The sequence below is a fragment of the Oncorhynchus mykiss genome, chromosome 12, assembly GCF_057628025.1.
Source record: "Oncorhynchus mykiss isolate SJ-2025 chromosome 12, ASM5762802v1, whole genome shotgun sequence".
NCBI classification, from domain to species: Eukaryota; Metazoa; Chordata; class Actinopteri; order Salmoniformes; family Salmonidae; genus Oncorhynchus; species Oncorhynchus mykiss.
This window is the reverse complement of record NC_143033.1, coordinates 45,682,052-45,698,891: the sequence shown is the minus strand read 5'-3', so window position 1 is coordinate 45,698,891 and position 16,840 is coordinate 45,682,052. Positions and strand designations below refer to the sequence as shown.

General features: G+C 43.2%; 1 protein-coding gene across 2 annotated transcripts in view; it reads left to right on the top strand.

Annotated features, from left to right (window-relative positions):
- The window catches only part of LOC110537668 (unconventional myosin-VIIa), a 60,636-nt gene that overhangs the window by 24,450 nt on the left and 19,346 nt on the right, over positions 1-16,840 (top strand). For both annotated transcript variants that reach the window (XM_090192565.1, XM_090192566.1), the window contains 12 exons: positions 661-846; positions 7,752-7,850; positions 8,167-8,294; positions 9,459-9,585; positions 9,787-9,906; positions 11,780-11,953; positions 12,162-12,389; positions 13,138-13,308; positions 13,676-13,793; positions 13,948-14,074; positions 16,156-16,325; positions 16,617-16,810. In XM_090192565.1, the coding sequence (XP_090048691.1) occupies positions 661-846; positions 7,752-7,850; positions 8,167-8,294; positions 9,459-9,585; positions 9,787-9,906; positions 11,780-11,953; positions 12,162-12,389; positions 13,138-13,308; positions 13,676-13,793; positions 13,948-14,074; positions 16,156-16,325; positions 16,617-16,810 (1,842 nt within the window). The remainder of the gene's footprint in view (positions 1-660; positions 847-7,751; positions 7,851-8,166; positions 8,295-9,458; positions 9,586-9,786; positions 9,907-11,779; positions 11,954-12,161; positions 12,390-13,137; positions 13,309-13,675; positions 13,794-13,947; positions 14,075-16,155; positions 16,326-16,616; positions 16,811-16,840) is intronic.

Here is a 16,840-nt window from a genome sequence, read left to right as displayed (position 1 = left end):
TGACTAGTCTCCCAGTCCCTGCAGCTGAAAAACATCCCCACAGCATAATGCTGCCACTACCATCGCTTCAAATATGGAGGCCACTGTGTTCTTGGGGACCTTCGAAGTTGCAGAAATGTTTTGGTACCCTTCCCAAGATCTGAGGCTAGACGCAATCCTGTCTCTGAGCTCTACGGACAATTCATTCGACCTCATGGCTTGTTTTTTTCTCTGACATACACTGTCAACTGTGGGACCTTGTATAGACAGATGTGTGCCTTTCCAAATCACGTCCAATCAATTGAATTTACCACAGGTGGACTCCAATCAATTTGTAGAAACATCTCAAGGATGATCAATGGAAACAGGATGCACCTGAACTAAAATGCTAGTTTCATAGCAAAGTGTCTGAATACTTATGTAAATAAATAAAAAATATTTCTGTTTAAAAAATATCAACATTTATCAAAAATGTCAGAAACTGTTTTCTCTTTGTTATTATAGGGTATTGTGTGTAGAGTGATGAGCAAAAACATTAATTTAATCAATTTTAGAATAAGGCAGTAACGTAACAAAATGTGTAAAAAGGGAAGGGGTCTAAATACTTTCCGAATGCACTATAATTGAGCAATTTGGCCAAACAATCTCTTGAAAACCAATCCCATTCCCCCTATCCCCCAGGCAGCCCTGGCGGTGTGGATCACAGTACTAAGGTTCATGGGGGACCTGCCTGAACCGAAGTACCACACCGCCATCAGTGACGGCTCAGAGAAGATCCCCGTCATGACCAAGATCTACGAGACGCTGAGCAAGAGGACATACAAGAGAGAGCTGCAGGAGCTCCAGACTGTGGAGGGAGAGTTGAGGGTGAGCTCCGAAGTGAAACCTCCCCTAGGTACAGATTCAGGATCAGCTTCCCCTCTCCTAAACATAGTTGAGACAGGGGATAGAATGTGGGTGGGAAGAGTGGGGGAGGGGTAAAGGGAAGATAAATGAGTGAGAAGAGGAGAGAGAGTGGGGTGGGGTGGGTAGAGAAGGGATGAAAGGGAGGACGTGAGAGAATGTGGGGTTGAGGAGTCGGGGGAGATGTGCAAAAAGGTGTTTGATTATTTTTTTGCCCAAATTTGAATGTTGTGAAAAGTCTGTGCAACTTCCAGCGCACGTTTACTGTGAACACTAAGGTTGTACTCACTTTAAGTTACAGTTTTAACAGTGGTCAAGTAGACTACTGTGGCTATTTGATCATACTGCAGGCCTACCAGAGTGGCCTTCCATCAGAAACAATGGAGAAAATGCAGCCCATTAAATTTGAACATGGAAATAGCTGTTCTATCATTCAGCCTACAGTAGCATCCAAAGTGTGATTTTCAATATAGGCCTACATTCCATGAGGCCTGTATTGAACACAGGGCGTGACATTAACCTGTTTATCCACTTGTCCTTCAGACAAGGAGGTAACTGAAAATGTTGTTCAAATCATATGTTATTTGTCACATGCGCCGAATACAGGTGTAGATCTCACCATGAAATGCTTACTTACAAGTCCTTAACCAACAATGCAGTTCAAGAAATAGAGTTGAGAAAATATTTCTTAAATAAACTAAAGTAAAAAATAAGATAAAAAGTAACACAATAAAATAACAATAACGAGGCTATATATGGGGGGTACCGGTACCGAGTCAATGTGCGGGGGTACAGGTTAGTCGAGATAATTTGTACATATAGGTAGGGGTAGAATGATTAGCAGTCTTAGAAGTGGTGGTAGAAGCTGTTAAGAAGCCTTTTGGGACCTAGACTTGGCACTCCGGTACCGCTTGCTGTGCAGTAGCAGAGAGAACAGTATATGACTTGGGTGACTGCAATCTTTTAACATGTTTTGAGCTTTCCTCTGATACCGCCTAGTATGTAGCTCCTGGATGGCAAGAAGCTTGGCCCAAGTGATGTACTGGGCCATACGCACTACCCTCTGTAGCGCCTTACGGTCGGATGCCGAGCAGTTGCCATACCAGGCGGTGATGCAACAGGTCAGGATGCTCTCAATGGTTCCATTGTAGAACTTTTTGAGGATATGGGGACCCATGTCAAATCTTTTCAATCTGCTGAGGGGGAAACGGTGTTGTCGTGCCCTCTTCACGACTGTGTTGGTGTGTTTGGACCATGATAGTTTGTTGGTGATGTGGACACCAAGGAACTTTAAACTCTCGACCCGCTCCGCTGTTGGGTTATTTGATCCAAGAAACCACTTTGCAAAATAAAATGCATTATTATTCCCATACCATTATTACAGAGAATCAGACAAATTATGCTACTCTCTGCCTATTGGCTACTTAGCTGATTCAAGTCTGTCTCAAAATACAACACTGCCACCTTTAAGAATAAATAAATATCTATACCTGACTTGCTTTTCAAAGATGTCTAGAAATGTACACGTTTTGTGCTCTTGTAGGAAGCAATCACTCCCCTATTTCTGACTACAAATGATCTATAACTGGGCTAATAACTCACTAACTAACAAAGTATATGAACAAAATGTGCATATTGGCCTACTGCAGCTCTGATTGTTTATGCCGCACTGGTCTGTATAGAGTACGTGCTGAGTAGTGCGTGTCAATACAATAGAATCCTACTCCGATGCTTTCTGCCTACAACAAATCTCTTGCCTACAGTAGTTTGTTTTGTTTCTGTATGTTGCATTGAAAGTGGTTAATATTGCGTTGATTCGATCACAATTGCCACAGTAGAGGGAAAAGTTGATAGTCTTAACAGGGAAAACTCTAGAACAGTGGTCACAAACCTTTTGAGTCAAAAAAACTTTGAGTCAAAGTGCAAGACGAGATCTACCACTCAGATTTTTTTTATAACATGACTTAAAAAACATACGCCAAATGCAGCATTAACCAATTAAAAACAGTACTGTAGCAATGATGTTTGTAAAGTAGGCTATAGGCCCAAATCATTATTACCGCATATTGGTTTTGCTTGAATTGCCCTGCCAATAAATTGTTGTTCAGGATAAAAAAAAATATATATTTCCAAATTTGAGGTAGGCTATATGATCACACAGGTAATAGATCAGTTGTTGTATTACTTGTGAACAGTGGCACCTGTCATATTTTTAAGTGGGAGAACTTGCACAATTGGTGGCTGACTAAATACTTTTTTTGCCCCACTGTATGTATCCACCACTTTTCAGTTTTTAGAAAGTTTTTCACTTCACCAATTTGGACTATTTTGTGTATGTCCACTACATAAAATCCAAATAAAAATCAATTTAAATTACAGGTTGCAATGCAATGAAATAGGAAAAATGCCAAGGGGGCACTGTATATGTCATATTTCAGTATTTTATTTTTATACATTTGCAAATATTTCTAAAAACCTGTTTTTGCTTTGTCATTATGGAGTATTGTGTGTAGATTGATGAGGGGGGTAAAAACAACTAAACCCATTTTTAGAATGAGGCTGTAACATAACAAAATGTGGAAAAAGTCAAGGGGTCTGATACTTTCCGAATGCACTGTAATAGCAGAACACTGCTTGTACAATATTATGTGATGGATGGTTTATTCTATATCACACTGTTACACTCTGTTTGGAATATCTACAGAAGTTCAGCAATTGCAATCTTCTTATATTACTCTGTATGCTACTCAGTTTGAGAAGAGGATCCTCCTGCATCTCACATCTGATTGTATTTATTGAACTCTGCCTGCTGGACCCATAAGGCAAAAACTCTGTCACATCCAGGATGGAGTGTCATGTACTCCACCCGTTTTGCCACCTGACTGCACATGTCCATAACATTCAGTGGTGATTTTAGCATGTAAATCTTGCAGGGGCTAACTAAACATATCTTTTTTTTATGCAATCCGCTACACAACATTAAACAATACATTCATTGCACTATAATGTGACAAATGGTGCCCACAAACTGAAGGGGCCTACATAAAGCTATCCCAACAGCAGGGATATTACATAATTTATGCAGCAGCATACATTACATTTTTGGACTCACCTTGTTGTGCTGTGTTCACCTGAATAGGAAAGTGGCGCGACGGTCCTTCTGGTGAGCTCTAGATAGAGGCCCAAATTCCAAGTTGGATGACAGTTCAAAATTATTTTCCGTATTTACCCAGTTCCCAGTTGTCTTGAACTCACTGAAGTCTTAGGTTTCCGAGTTCCGAGTTTTCAGTTGTTTTGAACGTGGCAGAAGTCATGCTGGATTGACAGCATGACCAATGTATTAAAACCTTTCTGGCTCATGGCGTTATCCACTTTTTGGTTGTTACGATCTTGTCTCATCGCTGCAACTCCCTCACGGACTCGGCGAAGGTCGAGAGCCAAGCCACACTGCTTTTTGACACACTGCTCGCTTATCCCGGAAGCCAGCCTCACCAATGTGTCGGAGGACACTGTCGAACTGACGACCGGAGTCAGCTTGCAGCCGCCCGGCCCACCACAAGGAGTCGCTAGAGCACGATGAAACAAGGACATCCAAACCCTCCCCTAGCCCGGAGGATGCTGGGCCAATTGTGCACCGCCTCATGGGTCACCCGGTCACAGCAGGCTGGGATCGAACCCGGGCTGCAGTGGCGCCTTTGTTGTGTAATGTTTATGTCCAAGTTTTAATAAGGATCCGCCCCTTTCCCCCCCCAATTTTCTCCTAAAATGACATACACAAATCTAACTGCCTGTAGCTTAGGCCCTGAAGCAAGGATATGCATATTATTGGTACCATTGGAAAGGAAACACTTTGAGGTTTGTGGAAATGTGAAAGGAATGTAGGAGAATATAACACATTAGATCTGGTAAAAGATAATACAAAGAAAAAAAATCAACCGTATTGTATTTTTTTGTACCATCATCTTTGAAATGCAAGAGAAAGGCCATAATGTACTATTCCACCCAGGTGCAATCTATATTTTGGCCATTAGATAGCAGCAGCATATGTGCAAAGTTATATATTAGTCCAATGAACCATTATATTTCTGTTCAAAATGTTGTATAAAGACTGCTCAAATGTGCCTAATTTGTTTATTAATAACTTTTCATGTTCAAAATTATGCACTCTCCTCAAACAGTAGCATGGTATTATTTCACTGTAATAACTACTGTAAATTGGACAGTGCAGTTAGATTAATTTAAGCTTTCTGCCAATATCAGATATGTCTATGTCCTTGGAAATGTTCTTGTTACTTACAAACTCATGCTAATTGCATTAGCCTACATTAGCTCAACCGTCCTGTGGAAGAGACAACAATCCCAAAGAAGTTTTTATGATTATATATTTTTTACATTGTTTGTAAACTGATATGTGACACATATTAATGCCAAAATAACATGCAAAACAGGTGGGGCTCTGCCCCTGAATGACGTTTCACCACTGAATACATGATATAGACAGAAGGGACATATTCACCCACTGAAGACAGAACCTCGCCCAGAGAGCTGTGCATGTAAATGTGTTAGACAGCCAAATCCTTAGATTAGGGCAAATAGAAATACAAATGCATTCCAGTTCTGGTTAGACAGCTGAAGTTGTACTCTACACAAAGCTGATTTTGATTTGTTTAGTAAAGTGGAGGCATACTGTCTTTATAAGCACATCAATATGACATCTACAGCAAAAAAAATATTTAGTCTTTGTAACCCAACTAAAAAAAATGGTTGATGTATCAACACTCAAGGTGGGAGACGTTTGTGCCATGTCCACATGCAGTTTACACCTGTAGGGATATTAGTTTGATCTATCAGCGGACTTGAGACGAGACACAACGAGCCAGCTATAGAATATTATGTTGTAGAACAGCTGAGCTGACTGAAGACCGAAGTCATTCAACTCACACTAGTTTATATCGTTTCCACGGTAACATACACTCACAGTGGCCAGTTTATTAGGTACACCATCCCGTTCACGAGAATAGATTGCTCCTACAGTCAGTGAGTCACGTGGCTGTGGCTTGCTATATAAAGCAGGTAGACATTCAGTTACTGTTCGATTTAACGTTAGAATGGGAAAAATGAGTGACCTAAGCAACTTTGAGCGTCGGGATCCATTATCTAAGAAACGGCCGGCCCTCCTGGGCTTTTAATGCATAATGATTTCTAGAGTTTACCGCGAATGGCGCGACAAACAAAAAACATCCAATCAGCGGCAGTCCTGAGGGGGCGAAAACAGCTTGTTGATGAGAGAGGTGGAAGGAGAATGGCAAGAATCGTGCACAACTCGTTGATCCTTGTCATGAATGGGTTATTGCAGCAGACGACCACACCAGGTTCCACTCCTATCAGCTAAAAATAACAAGAAGCTGCTGCTACAGTGGGCATGCGATCACAAACACTGGACCATTGAGGAGTGGAAAAACATTGCTTGGTCCGTCGAATCACAGTTCCTGTTGCTTCATGCTGATGGCAGAGTCAGGATTTGGTGTAAGCCCATGGTCCCGTCCTGCCTGGTGTCAACAGTACAGGCTGATGGCCGTGGTGTACTGGTGTGGGGAATGTTTTCCTGTCACACGTTAGATCCCTTAATACCAATTGAGCAAAGATTGAACGCCACAGTATATTTGAACATTGTTGCTGACCAAACCCAATAGAACATCTTTGGGATAAGATGGAACGAGCTGTTCACAGCATGAATGTACCTCTGTCCAATCTGCAGCAACTGTGTGATGCCATCGCGTCAGCATGGACCAACACCCCTGTGGAACGTTTCTGTCACCTTGTAGAATCCATGCTCACAAAAAATGCAGGCTTTTCTGGAGGCAAAGGGGGTCCAACCCGGTACTATACTGAACAAAAATATAAATGCAATAATTTAGAGTTCATATAAGGAAATCAGTCAATTGAAATGAATTAATTAGGCCTTAGTCAATGGGTTTCACATGACTGGGCAGGGTGCAGCCATGGGTGGGCGCCAATCAGACAGAAATACTCCTGTGTAATGATCATGCTGTTTAATCAGCTTCTTGATATACCACATCTCTCAGGTGGCTGGATTATCTTGGCAAAGGAGAAATGCTCACTAATAGGGATGTAAGCAAATTCATGCACAACATTTTGAGAGAAATACGCTTTTTGTGTGTATGGAACATTTCTGGGATCTTTTATTTCAGCTCAGGAAACATGGGATCAATACTTTACATGTTGTGCTTATATTTACATTACGTGTACATTTACAGTACGTGTATATTTACATGACGTGATGAAACGTTGAAACTAAGTTGCAAGCTACTTTCGTAGCAAGGTGCTGTAGAATGAGTTACTTATGAAACACATTCCAGGCTCTTGCTATCTTGCCATAACTGATTTGGCAGAGATATGATATGATATGATAGCCAGCTGCAGCTATCTACAAGCTATGCTAGCTAGCTGCTGTCAGTTTGGCTAAACACAAGGTCAGGCTTTAGCAAACACATAGAACTAAATTAGCTGACCATGTTGAGATGGTGTGTCAGTCAGGAGGGGAGAAGTCCTCAACTTCAAATCTTTGTTCTATCCATAGCAACGCTAGCATAGCTTACCTCGCTGTACTCATTACTGCACTTGTTTGTTGTAATTGAATGGCAAAGACCCACATCAAACCCCACCCCCAAGACGACTCTTGTTTGCCTTCAGTCATTGGCCGCTAGTATTTCATAATGAGTATTGAGGAGATGAGAAGGAGGACGTTGGTAGAATGGGTTGATTTGTTTTGTGTATGTCATCCAGGACACAGACAGTCTTACAGACAACATAAAGCTCAACTACGCCCCTCTCTCTCCCTCTTACAGAACAGCTCGAATGAAGGTGGTGGTGGGCAAAAGAAGAACAGTGTGAGACACAAGCTGGTCTCTCTCACACTGAAGAGGAAGTCCAAGATCACTGAGGAGGTTTGTGTCTCATTATAGCTTTCATAATAATAATAATAGTAAAAAACATAATAATGATAGTATATGCCAGTTAGCATTACCGTGCTCTTACCAACTGAGCCACACAATCCCAAAAATAGTGGGTTGGACCAACATTCTTGTTGCTGTTTATGGATATTCCCATGTTAATATTTGACAGATTATAAGGGTACTCTGATTTGTTATGGGGGTGTTCAGCATCTGTGGGTACCCCTGTAATCCAAACCCCCCGTTGCCAACTCAGCATTTACCAATACCAATGTTCCCTGTTGGCACCGCCTCCTCTTCTCCCCTATAGGTGACCCGGCGTTTGATGGACGGTGATTACAGCCTACAGGGAAACAGCATGTTGGAGGACCGGCCCACCTCCAACCTGGAGAAGCTGCACTTCATCATCGGCAACGGCATCCTAAGGCCCGTCCTCAGGTGACCTACGACCCTTTGACTTATTCTACCAATTACTCAGAAATACTTTTTCTCTGCATTCTTAATCTGTTCTTTCCATGCCTCCTCTCCTTCATTGATGATCTGAGCTTCCACCATAGTGTTTGGATGTTGGTCGCCACCTTAAGTGCAACCTCGACAAAATGGAGCTGCTCTTCTTCCCGGGGAACGCCTGCCCGCTCTGAGACCTTTCCATCACAGTTGATAACTCCACGGTGCCCCTTGGCGTGACCCTGGACAACACCCTGTCGTTCTCTTCAAATCAAATCAAATCAAATCAAATCAAATACATCAAAGCAGATACTCACTCCTGCAGGTTCATGCTCTACAACATCCGTAAAGTATGACCTTTCCTCACACAGGAAGCGGCCAGGTCCTAATCCATGCACTTGTCATCTCCCATCTAGACTAATGCAACTCTCTGTTGGCTCACCGCTTGTGCCATAAAACCGCTGCAACTTATCTAGAATGCCGCATCCCACCTGTTCAACCCATGTCACCTGGCTCCTCCCCACACTCCACTGGCTTCGATTCGAAGCTCGCATCATCTTCAAGACCCTGGTGCTTGCCAACGGCCCAACAAGAGAACTGCCCATCCCTACCTTCAGGCTATGCTCAAACCCTACACCCCAACCCGAACACTCCGTTCTGCCACCTCTGGTCACTTGGCCCTCCCACCGCTACAGGAAGGCAGCTCCCACTCAGCCCAGTCAAAGCTCTTCTCTGTTCTGGTACCCCAATGTTCAGGACAGCGTCAGGACAGCGTCAGGACAGCGGAGTCCCTGCCCATCTTCCAAAAATGTCTGAAACACTACCTCTTTAAAGAGTACACTATCTTAAATAACTCCCACCTAGTTTTTGGCTAGTATCACAGACTTAGCTGATAAATACTTTGTTGAGGGAAAATGTACAACAATTGTCATATGTTATTGTCTCACCTAGCTACAGTATTTTAAGATGAATGCACTAATTGTTAGTCGCACTGGATAAGAGCATCTGCTAAATTACGTAAATGTAATTGTTTGCACCTGTCACAAAGAAATGATTAAGTAATATATTGGACGTGTATTCTAAGTGGTATGCTAGTTTGAATATGGGGACCCCTAACCATCACTGTTATTGGCTGTCTGTTGTGTCTATTACCAGGGATGAGATCTACTGTCAGATCTGTAAGCAGCTGACCCAGAACCCATCTAAGAGTAGCCATGCACGTGGCTGGATCCTGCTCTCTCTCTGCGCTGGCTGCTTCGCTCCCTCTGAGAAGTTTGTCAAAGTAAGACCCTCGTGTTTTTGCTAACACACACACAGCGTATATACACACGTATGCATATATGGGTGCGAACACACACACACCAACACCTCTCGTTTGTCTTGGTCTACTCCGGATGAATTGAAAGTGGATCCACTGAATGTGCCCCAGGATGTCTCATTGGTCTTTAACCCCTGAGACCCCCCCCCCTTCTCCCTCCGTCAGTATTTGCGCACGTTCATGATCAGTGGTCCGCCAGGCTACGCTCCATACTGCGAGGAGAGGTTGAGGAGGACCTTTGTGAACTGCACCAGGACCCAGCCACCATCTTGGCTCGAGCTGCAGGTACGCACAGATCTAGGATCAGTGAATCATGGGGGAAGTTCTGAACCATATTAGGTGGAAAATGCTAAATTGAGATCAGTGTCCAATTGTCATACTAAAAGTAAAGATACCTTCATATAAAATTACTCAAGTAAAAGTGAACGTTAGCCAGTAAAATACTACTTGAGTAAAAAAGTATTTGTTTTTCAAAAGTAAATGTTATTGCTAAAATATACTTAAGTATCCAAAGTAGAAGTATAAATCATTTCAAATACCTTATATTAAGCAAACCAGACGGCACGATGTTCTTGTTTTTAAAATTTACGGATAGCCAGGAGCACACTCCAACACTCAGACATCATTTACAAACAAAGCATTTGTGTTTATTGAGTCCGCCAGACCAGATGCAGTAAGGATGACCAGGGATTTTCTCTTTAAGTGCTTGAATTAGACCATTTTCCTGTCCTGCTAAGGATTCAAAATGTAATGAGTACTTTTGGGTGTCAGGGAAAATGTATGGAGTAGAAAGTACATTGTTTGCTTTAGGAATGTAGTAGAGTAAAAGTAATCAAAAATATAAATAGTAAAGTACAGATACCCCCCCAAAATACTTAATTAGTACGTTCAAGTATTTTTACTTAAGTACTTTACACCACTGCAAATATATTGCCACCCTTGCACTTAAATGATTTCCTATTTCTTCAAAAATGTGTTGAAATTTAAATTAAACTTTTGGTCACCACACCTTGTTATGGAATTTTCTGCATTGCAGAACCAATACAATTTTTGTAACCTAAGTATAGCATTTTAATTGAGAAAATAAAGACAAATGGCATAGATTACATTATTTGCACCCCGGAGCTAGGACTTGGTTGCACAGCCTTTGGCCAAGTGTGCTGCTGACAAACACCGACTTTTCAGCAGCAGACTGCTCTAATTCTTCAATGTTGGAGGGGTGCCCTCCGCCAACTGCTGTGCTCAGATCTCTCCATAGGTTTTAGATATGATTCAGATCTGGACTCTACGCTGGCCATTCCAGAACAGTTCAGCATCGCTTCTTGAACCATTCCTGGGTGCTTTTTGATGTGCTGCTGGAAGACACACAACATTCAATGGAGACCCAGTTTTTGGATGCTGGGTTGAACATTTGACACCTGATAATCTTCTGATTTCATGATGCCTTGCACGTGTTCAAGGCCCCCAGTACCAGAGGCAGCAAATCAATCTCACAGCATTCTCAAACCTCCCACGTCTTTGATTGTAGGGAGGGTGTTATTATCATTCGGTTTGCTGCTGAAGAGTGGGAATTATTGTCAGTAGTAACGTGCAGTAAGCTTATTGATAGCTACAAGAAGCATTTGTTGGCAGTTATATTGGCCAAATGCGGTGCAACTAAGTACTAGCTCCGGGGTGAAAATCAATTTGTCTATGCCGTTTGTCTTTATTTTCTACATGAAAATGGTAAACTTAAGTTAACAAATATATAATTGGTTTTGCAATGTTGAAAAGTGACGCAGCGTTTTAAGGCACTGCGTCTCAGTGCTAGAGCCGTCACTACAGACACTACAGTTTGAATCCAGGCTGTATCACAACCGGTCGTGATTGGGAGTCCCATAGGGCGGCACATAATTGGCTCAGCGTCGTCTGGGTTTGACCGGTGTAGGCCGTCATTGTAAATAACAATTTGTTCTTAACTGACTTGCCTAGTTAAATAAAGGTTAAATTCAATAAAACATCATATCAATTTAAACCAAATTATGTAAAAATGTTGAATTATTTAAGAAAAGTGCAAGGGTGCCCATATTTTTACTGTCTGGTTTTAGACATTCAAGCGTAGCCTGGAGTTCTTTTTTTAATCAAAAATAATCACCCCCCCCCCCCCCCCCCCCCCCAGGCTACTAAGTCGAAGAAACCCATCATGTTGCCAGTGACCTTCATGGATGGCACCACTAAGACCCTGCTGACTGACTCAGCCACCACAGCCAACGAGCTGTGTAATTCCCTGGCCGACAAGATCAGCCTCCAAGACCGCTTCGGTTTCTCCCTCTTCATCGCCCTGTTTGACAAGGTACTGGACTGGACCTCACTCGCTTCATCTGAGCGAGAGACTTGTGTAGATGTGCACACACACACGCATGTATACAAGCAGGGACCCACTCACTCTTGCTTACTCAATAACTCACTCAAGCTTACGGTCTCACAAACTTGTTTGAGAAGCTATCGAGTCCAGGTTAATTAACAATGTTGAATGTCCATTCTTCCCCCTCTCCCCCCAGGTATCCTCATTGGGCAGCGGCAGCGACCATGTGATGGATGCCGTGTCGCAGTGCGAGCAATATGCCAAGGAGCAGGGTGCCCAGGAGAGGAATGCTCCCTGGCGCCTTTTCTTCAGGAAGGAGATCTTCACGCCCTGGCACAATCCTGGCGACGACAGTGTGGCCACCAACCTCATCTACCAGCAGACTGTCCGGGGAGTCAAGTTCGGCGAGTACCGCTGCGAGAGGGTGAGTGGGGAATGAGGGCAGAGGGATGAAGGCATGTATGAGGAGGGAGGTTAGAGGTGAGAGATTTGGGGAATTGCTCTTTGATTGTGTCTTTTCCACTCTTCTTCTTTGCTCTTTTACAGGTTAATGAATGATATGAGATGGCGTTTTTATGTTGAATTTAGTTCATGCTGATGTTCATTGAACAAAAATGTCTAAACGTCTAAAGTGTTGGTCCCATGTTTCATGAGCTGAAATAAAAGATCCCAGAGATGTTCCATATGCACAAAAAAACGTATATTTCCCTTAATTCTGTGTACAAATTTGTTTTCATCCCTGTTAGTGAGCATTTCTCATTTGCCAAGATAATCGATCCACCTGAGGTGTGGCATATCAAGAAGCTGATTTAAACAGCATGATCATTACACAGGTGCACCTTGTGCTGGGGACAATAAAAGGCCATACTAAAATGTGCAGTTTTGTAACACGACACACTACTTTTTTAAGGTGTCTGTGACCAACATATCAATTTCTGTATTCCCAGTCATGTGAAATCCACAGATTAGGGCCTAATGAATTTATTTCAATTGACTAATTTCCTTATATGAACTGCATCTTTGAAATTGTGCATGCTATCTTTTTATTTTTGTTCAGTGTATATGTGAATGCACATTCATGCCTAATGTTTTTTTTGTAAAATATGAAAGTGTTAAAGCTTCCCCTTATCTCTCACTCCATCTATCCACTCTCAATCCTCTCTCTTGCTCAGGACGAGGATCTGGCGGAGCTGGCGTCTCAGCAATACTACGTAGAATATGGCTCAGAGATCCTCCAAGAGCGCCTCCTCAACCTCATCCCCTCCTACATCCCTGACCGTGAAATCAGCTCAGCCAAGACCACTGACAAGTGGGCCCAGCTAGTTGTCTCTTCCCACAAAAAGGTAGATGTCCCCCAAGGATCAGTCTCAGTGCCCTTCACTTTCTGACCCCAAATCTGTTTCTTGTGCTCTTACAACAGGATTTGTCCTTTGAACTATTTGTCACTATAATCAGGGATGTCGTGGGTAAACACATGTAAGCACTTTTTCCACTGCTTATGCTTTAGTGAATAGCGTTTAAGCGTCTACTACGCCAAATTATTGTTTTCTGAATTAGCATTTGTTAATCGTTGCCGTCATATCAATCAGCGTTCAGTGTTTATCCACATTTGTTTTTACCGCTATAACTTGACTATATTGTCCTATGAACAGTATATACGTTCACACACCCAGTTTTCAAACAGTCTCTCTAACCCCTCCTCTGCCTCAGGGAGTTTACACCCAGAAGAGGTTGGACCCTCAGAAGGTGAAAGAGGACGTGGTTGACTTTGCTCGTTTCAAGTGGCCTTTACTCTTCTCACGCTTCTACGAGGCCTTCAAGTTTTCAGGTAAGTCTACTGTTGATATTTATGGGAGTTTTGGCCAATTTAATACAAGGAATGTTACACTAATGATATTTCTGAGAAAGACCTGTATCGTATCCATGATATCATGACTAAACGTAGGTTGAAATGACCTCTAAGTAAACTTTGAACCCCTCAGGACCCAGCCTGCCTAAGAATGATGTCATTGTAGCAGTGAACTGGACCGGGGTCTACTTTGTGGATGAGCAGGAGCAGGTCCTTTTGGAACTCTCTTTCCCAGAGATCACTGCTGTGTCCAGTAGCAGGTAATGCTGCTACTATTCCTGTCTTTCAATAGACTGTAGTCATTATTCGTCAATGATAATTAGATATGTTTTCATTCAGTTGGTTGGGGGGAGGTGTAATGCAAATAGTCTGGGTAGCCATTTGACTAGATGTTCAGGAGTCTTATGGCTTGGGGAAAGAAGCAGTTTAGAAGCTTCTTGGACCTAGACTTGGTGCTCCGGTACCGCTTGACGTGTGGTAGCAGAGAGAACAGGTTATGACTAGGGTGGCTTTTAGGGCTTTCCTCTGATACCACCTGGTATAGAAGTCCTGGATGGCAGGAAGCTTGGCCCCAGTGATGTACTGGGCTGTTCGCACTACCCTCTGAGGTGCCTTACGGTCGAAGGCTGAGCAGTTGCCATACCAGGCAGTGATGCAACCAGTCAGGATGCTCTCGATGGTGCAGCTGTAGAACCTTTTGAGGATCTGAGGACCCATGCCAAATCATTTCAGTCTCCTGAGGGGGAATAGGTTTTGTCGTGCCCGCTTCACGACTGTCATGGTGTGCTTGGACCATGTTAGATTGTTGGTGATGTAGACACCAAGGAACCTGAAGCTCTCAACCTGCTCCACTCAGCTCCGTCGATGAGAATGGGGGTGTGCACGGTCCTCTTTTTCCTGTAGTCCACAATCATCTCCTTTGTCTTGATCACGTTGAGGGAGAGGTTGTTATCCTGGCACCACACTGCCAGGTCTCTGACCTCCTCCCCGTAGGCTGTCTCGTTGTTGTCGGTGATCAGGCCTACCACTGTTGTGTCATTGGCAAATTTAATGAGGGTGTTGGAGTCGTGCCTGGACGTGCAGTCATGAGTGAACAGGGAGTACAGGAGAGGGCTGAGCACACAACCCTGAGGGACCCTGTGTTGAGGATCAGGGTGGCGGATGTGTTGTTACCTACCCTGCCCGTCAGGAATTCCAGGATCCAGTTGCAGAGGGAGGTGTTTAGTCCCAGGGTCCTTAGCTTATTGATGAGCTTTGAGGGCACTATGGTGTTGAACGCTGAGCTGTAGTCAATGAATAGCATTCTCACATACAGTGCCTTGCGAAAGTATTCGGCCCCCTTGAACTTTGCGACATATCCAGGCGACATATCCAGGTGTTAGAATGGCCAAGTCAAAGTCCAGACCTGAATCCAATTGAGAATCTGTGGAAAGAACTGAAAACTGCTGTTCACAAATGCTCTCCATCCAACCTCACTGAGCTCGAGCTGTTTTGCAAGGAGGAATGGGAAAAAATGTCAGTCTCTCGATGTGCAAAACTGATAGAGACATACCCCAAGCGACTTACAGCTGTAATCGCAGCAAAAGGTGGTGCTACAAAGTATTAACTTAAGGGGGCTGAATAATTTTGCATGCCCAATTTTTCAGTTTTTGATTTGTTAAAAAAGTTTGAAATATCCAATAAATGTCGTTCCACTTCATGATTGTGTCCCACTTGTTGTTGATTCTTCACAAAAAAATACAGTTTTATATCTTTATGTTTGAAGCCTGAAATGTGGCAAAAGGTCGCAAAGTTCAAGGGGGCCGAATACTTTCGCAAGGCACTGTAGGTGTTCCTTTTGTCCAGGTGGGAAAGTGCAGTGTGGACTGCATCATCTGTGGATCTGTTGGGGCGGTATGCAAATTGGAGTGGGTCTAGGGTTTCTGGGATGATGGTGTTGATGTGATCCATGACCAGCCATTCAAAGCGCTTCATGGCTACAGACGTGAGTGCTACGGGTCGGTAGTCATTTAGGCAGGTTACCTTAGGCAGAGGCACTATGGTCGTCTGCTTGAAACATGTTGATATTACAGACTCGTGCAGGGAGAGGTTGAAAATGTCAGTGAAGACACTTGCTAGTTGGTCAGCGCATGCTCGCAGTAATGATTGTAACGATAAGAAATATGTATTTTTTTCAGTTGTAATATACAAAGCTTGTGATTTTATACAACAAACTAAAATATGGAAAGATGAATGAAAAAAATAGTATTTTCACATGTTTAGACCCATATAAAATATAAGTACAACAGTATTATAATCTGTATCATTGTTTTGATATTGTAAGAATAATTTCCCTTGACAGAGGGGGTAAGCTCCAGGGCCAGAGCTTCTCGCTGGCCACCATCAAAGGAGACGAGTACACGTTCACCTCAAACAATGCAGAGGACATCTGTGAGCTTATTGTGACCTTTTTGGAAGGCCTCAGGAAGAGGTCAAAGTTTGTGGTGGCGCTGCTGGACTGCCCCAACCCCGGTAAGTAACCTACTATCAAAGGAGACGTTATTTGCCTGTACGTTATTTACTTATTAGGTTTATTACCCAGGGGCAATGCACATTGATCAACATTGGAAACACTTTTTAAGAACAAGTCATGATTGTCATCAAAGCAAACAAGGGAAAGTATGGTAAATGACTGTGGTTTTGTTGGTGTTTTCTTGTACAGAGGCATGTTTTTCAGCACCACCACACATGACTTTCCCTCACAGGGGACAATAAAGTTATTTGAATGGAATTTCCATTGTATTGAATGTTGTGTTCCCTTAGCGGGCGGCGAGGACTCCACCTTCCTCAGTTTTTCCAAGGGCGACCTGATCCTATTGGACGAGCACTGTGGCGAGCAGGTCATGACCTCGGGGTGGGCTCACGGGGTCAACGACAGGACCAAGCAGCGGGGGGACTTTCCGGCCGACTGCGTCTACGTCCTTCCCACCTTCACCCGGCCGCAGTATGACATCGTGGTGAGTGACCTTATGACTAGGGTTGCAAAA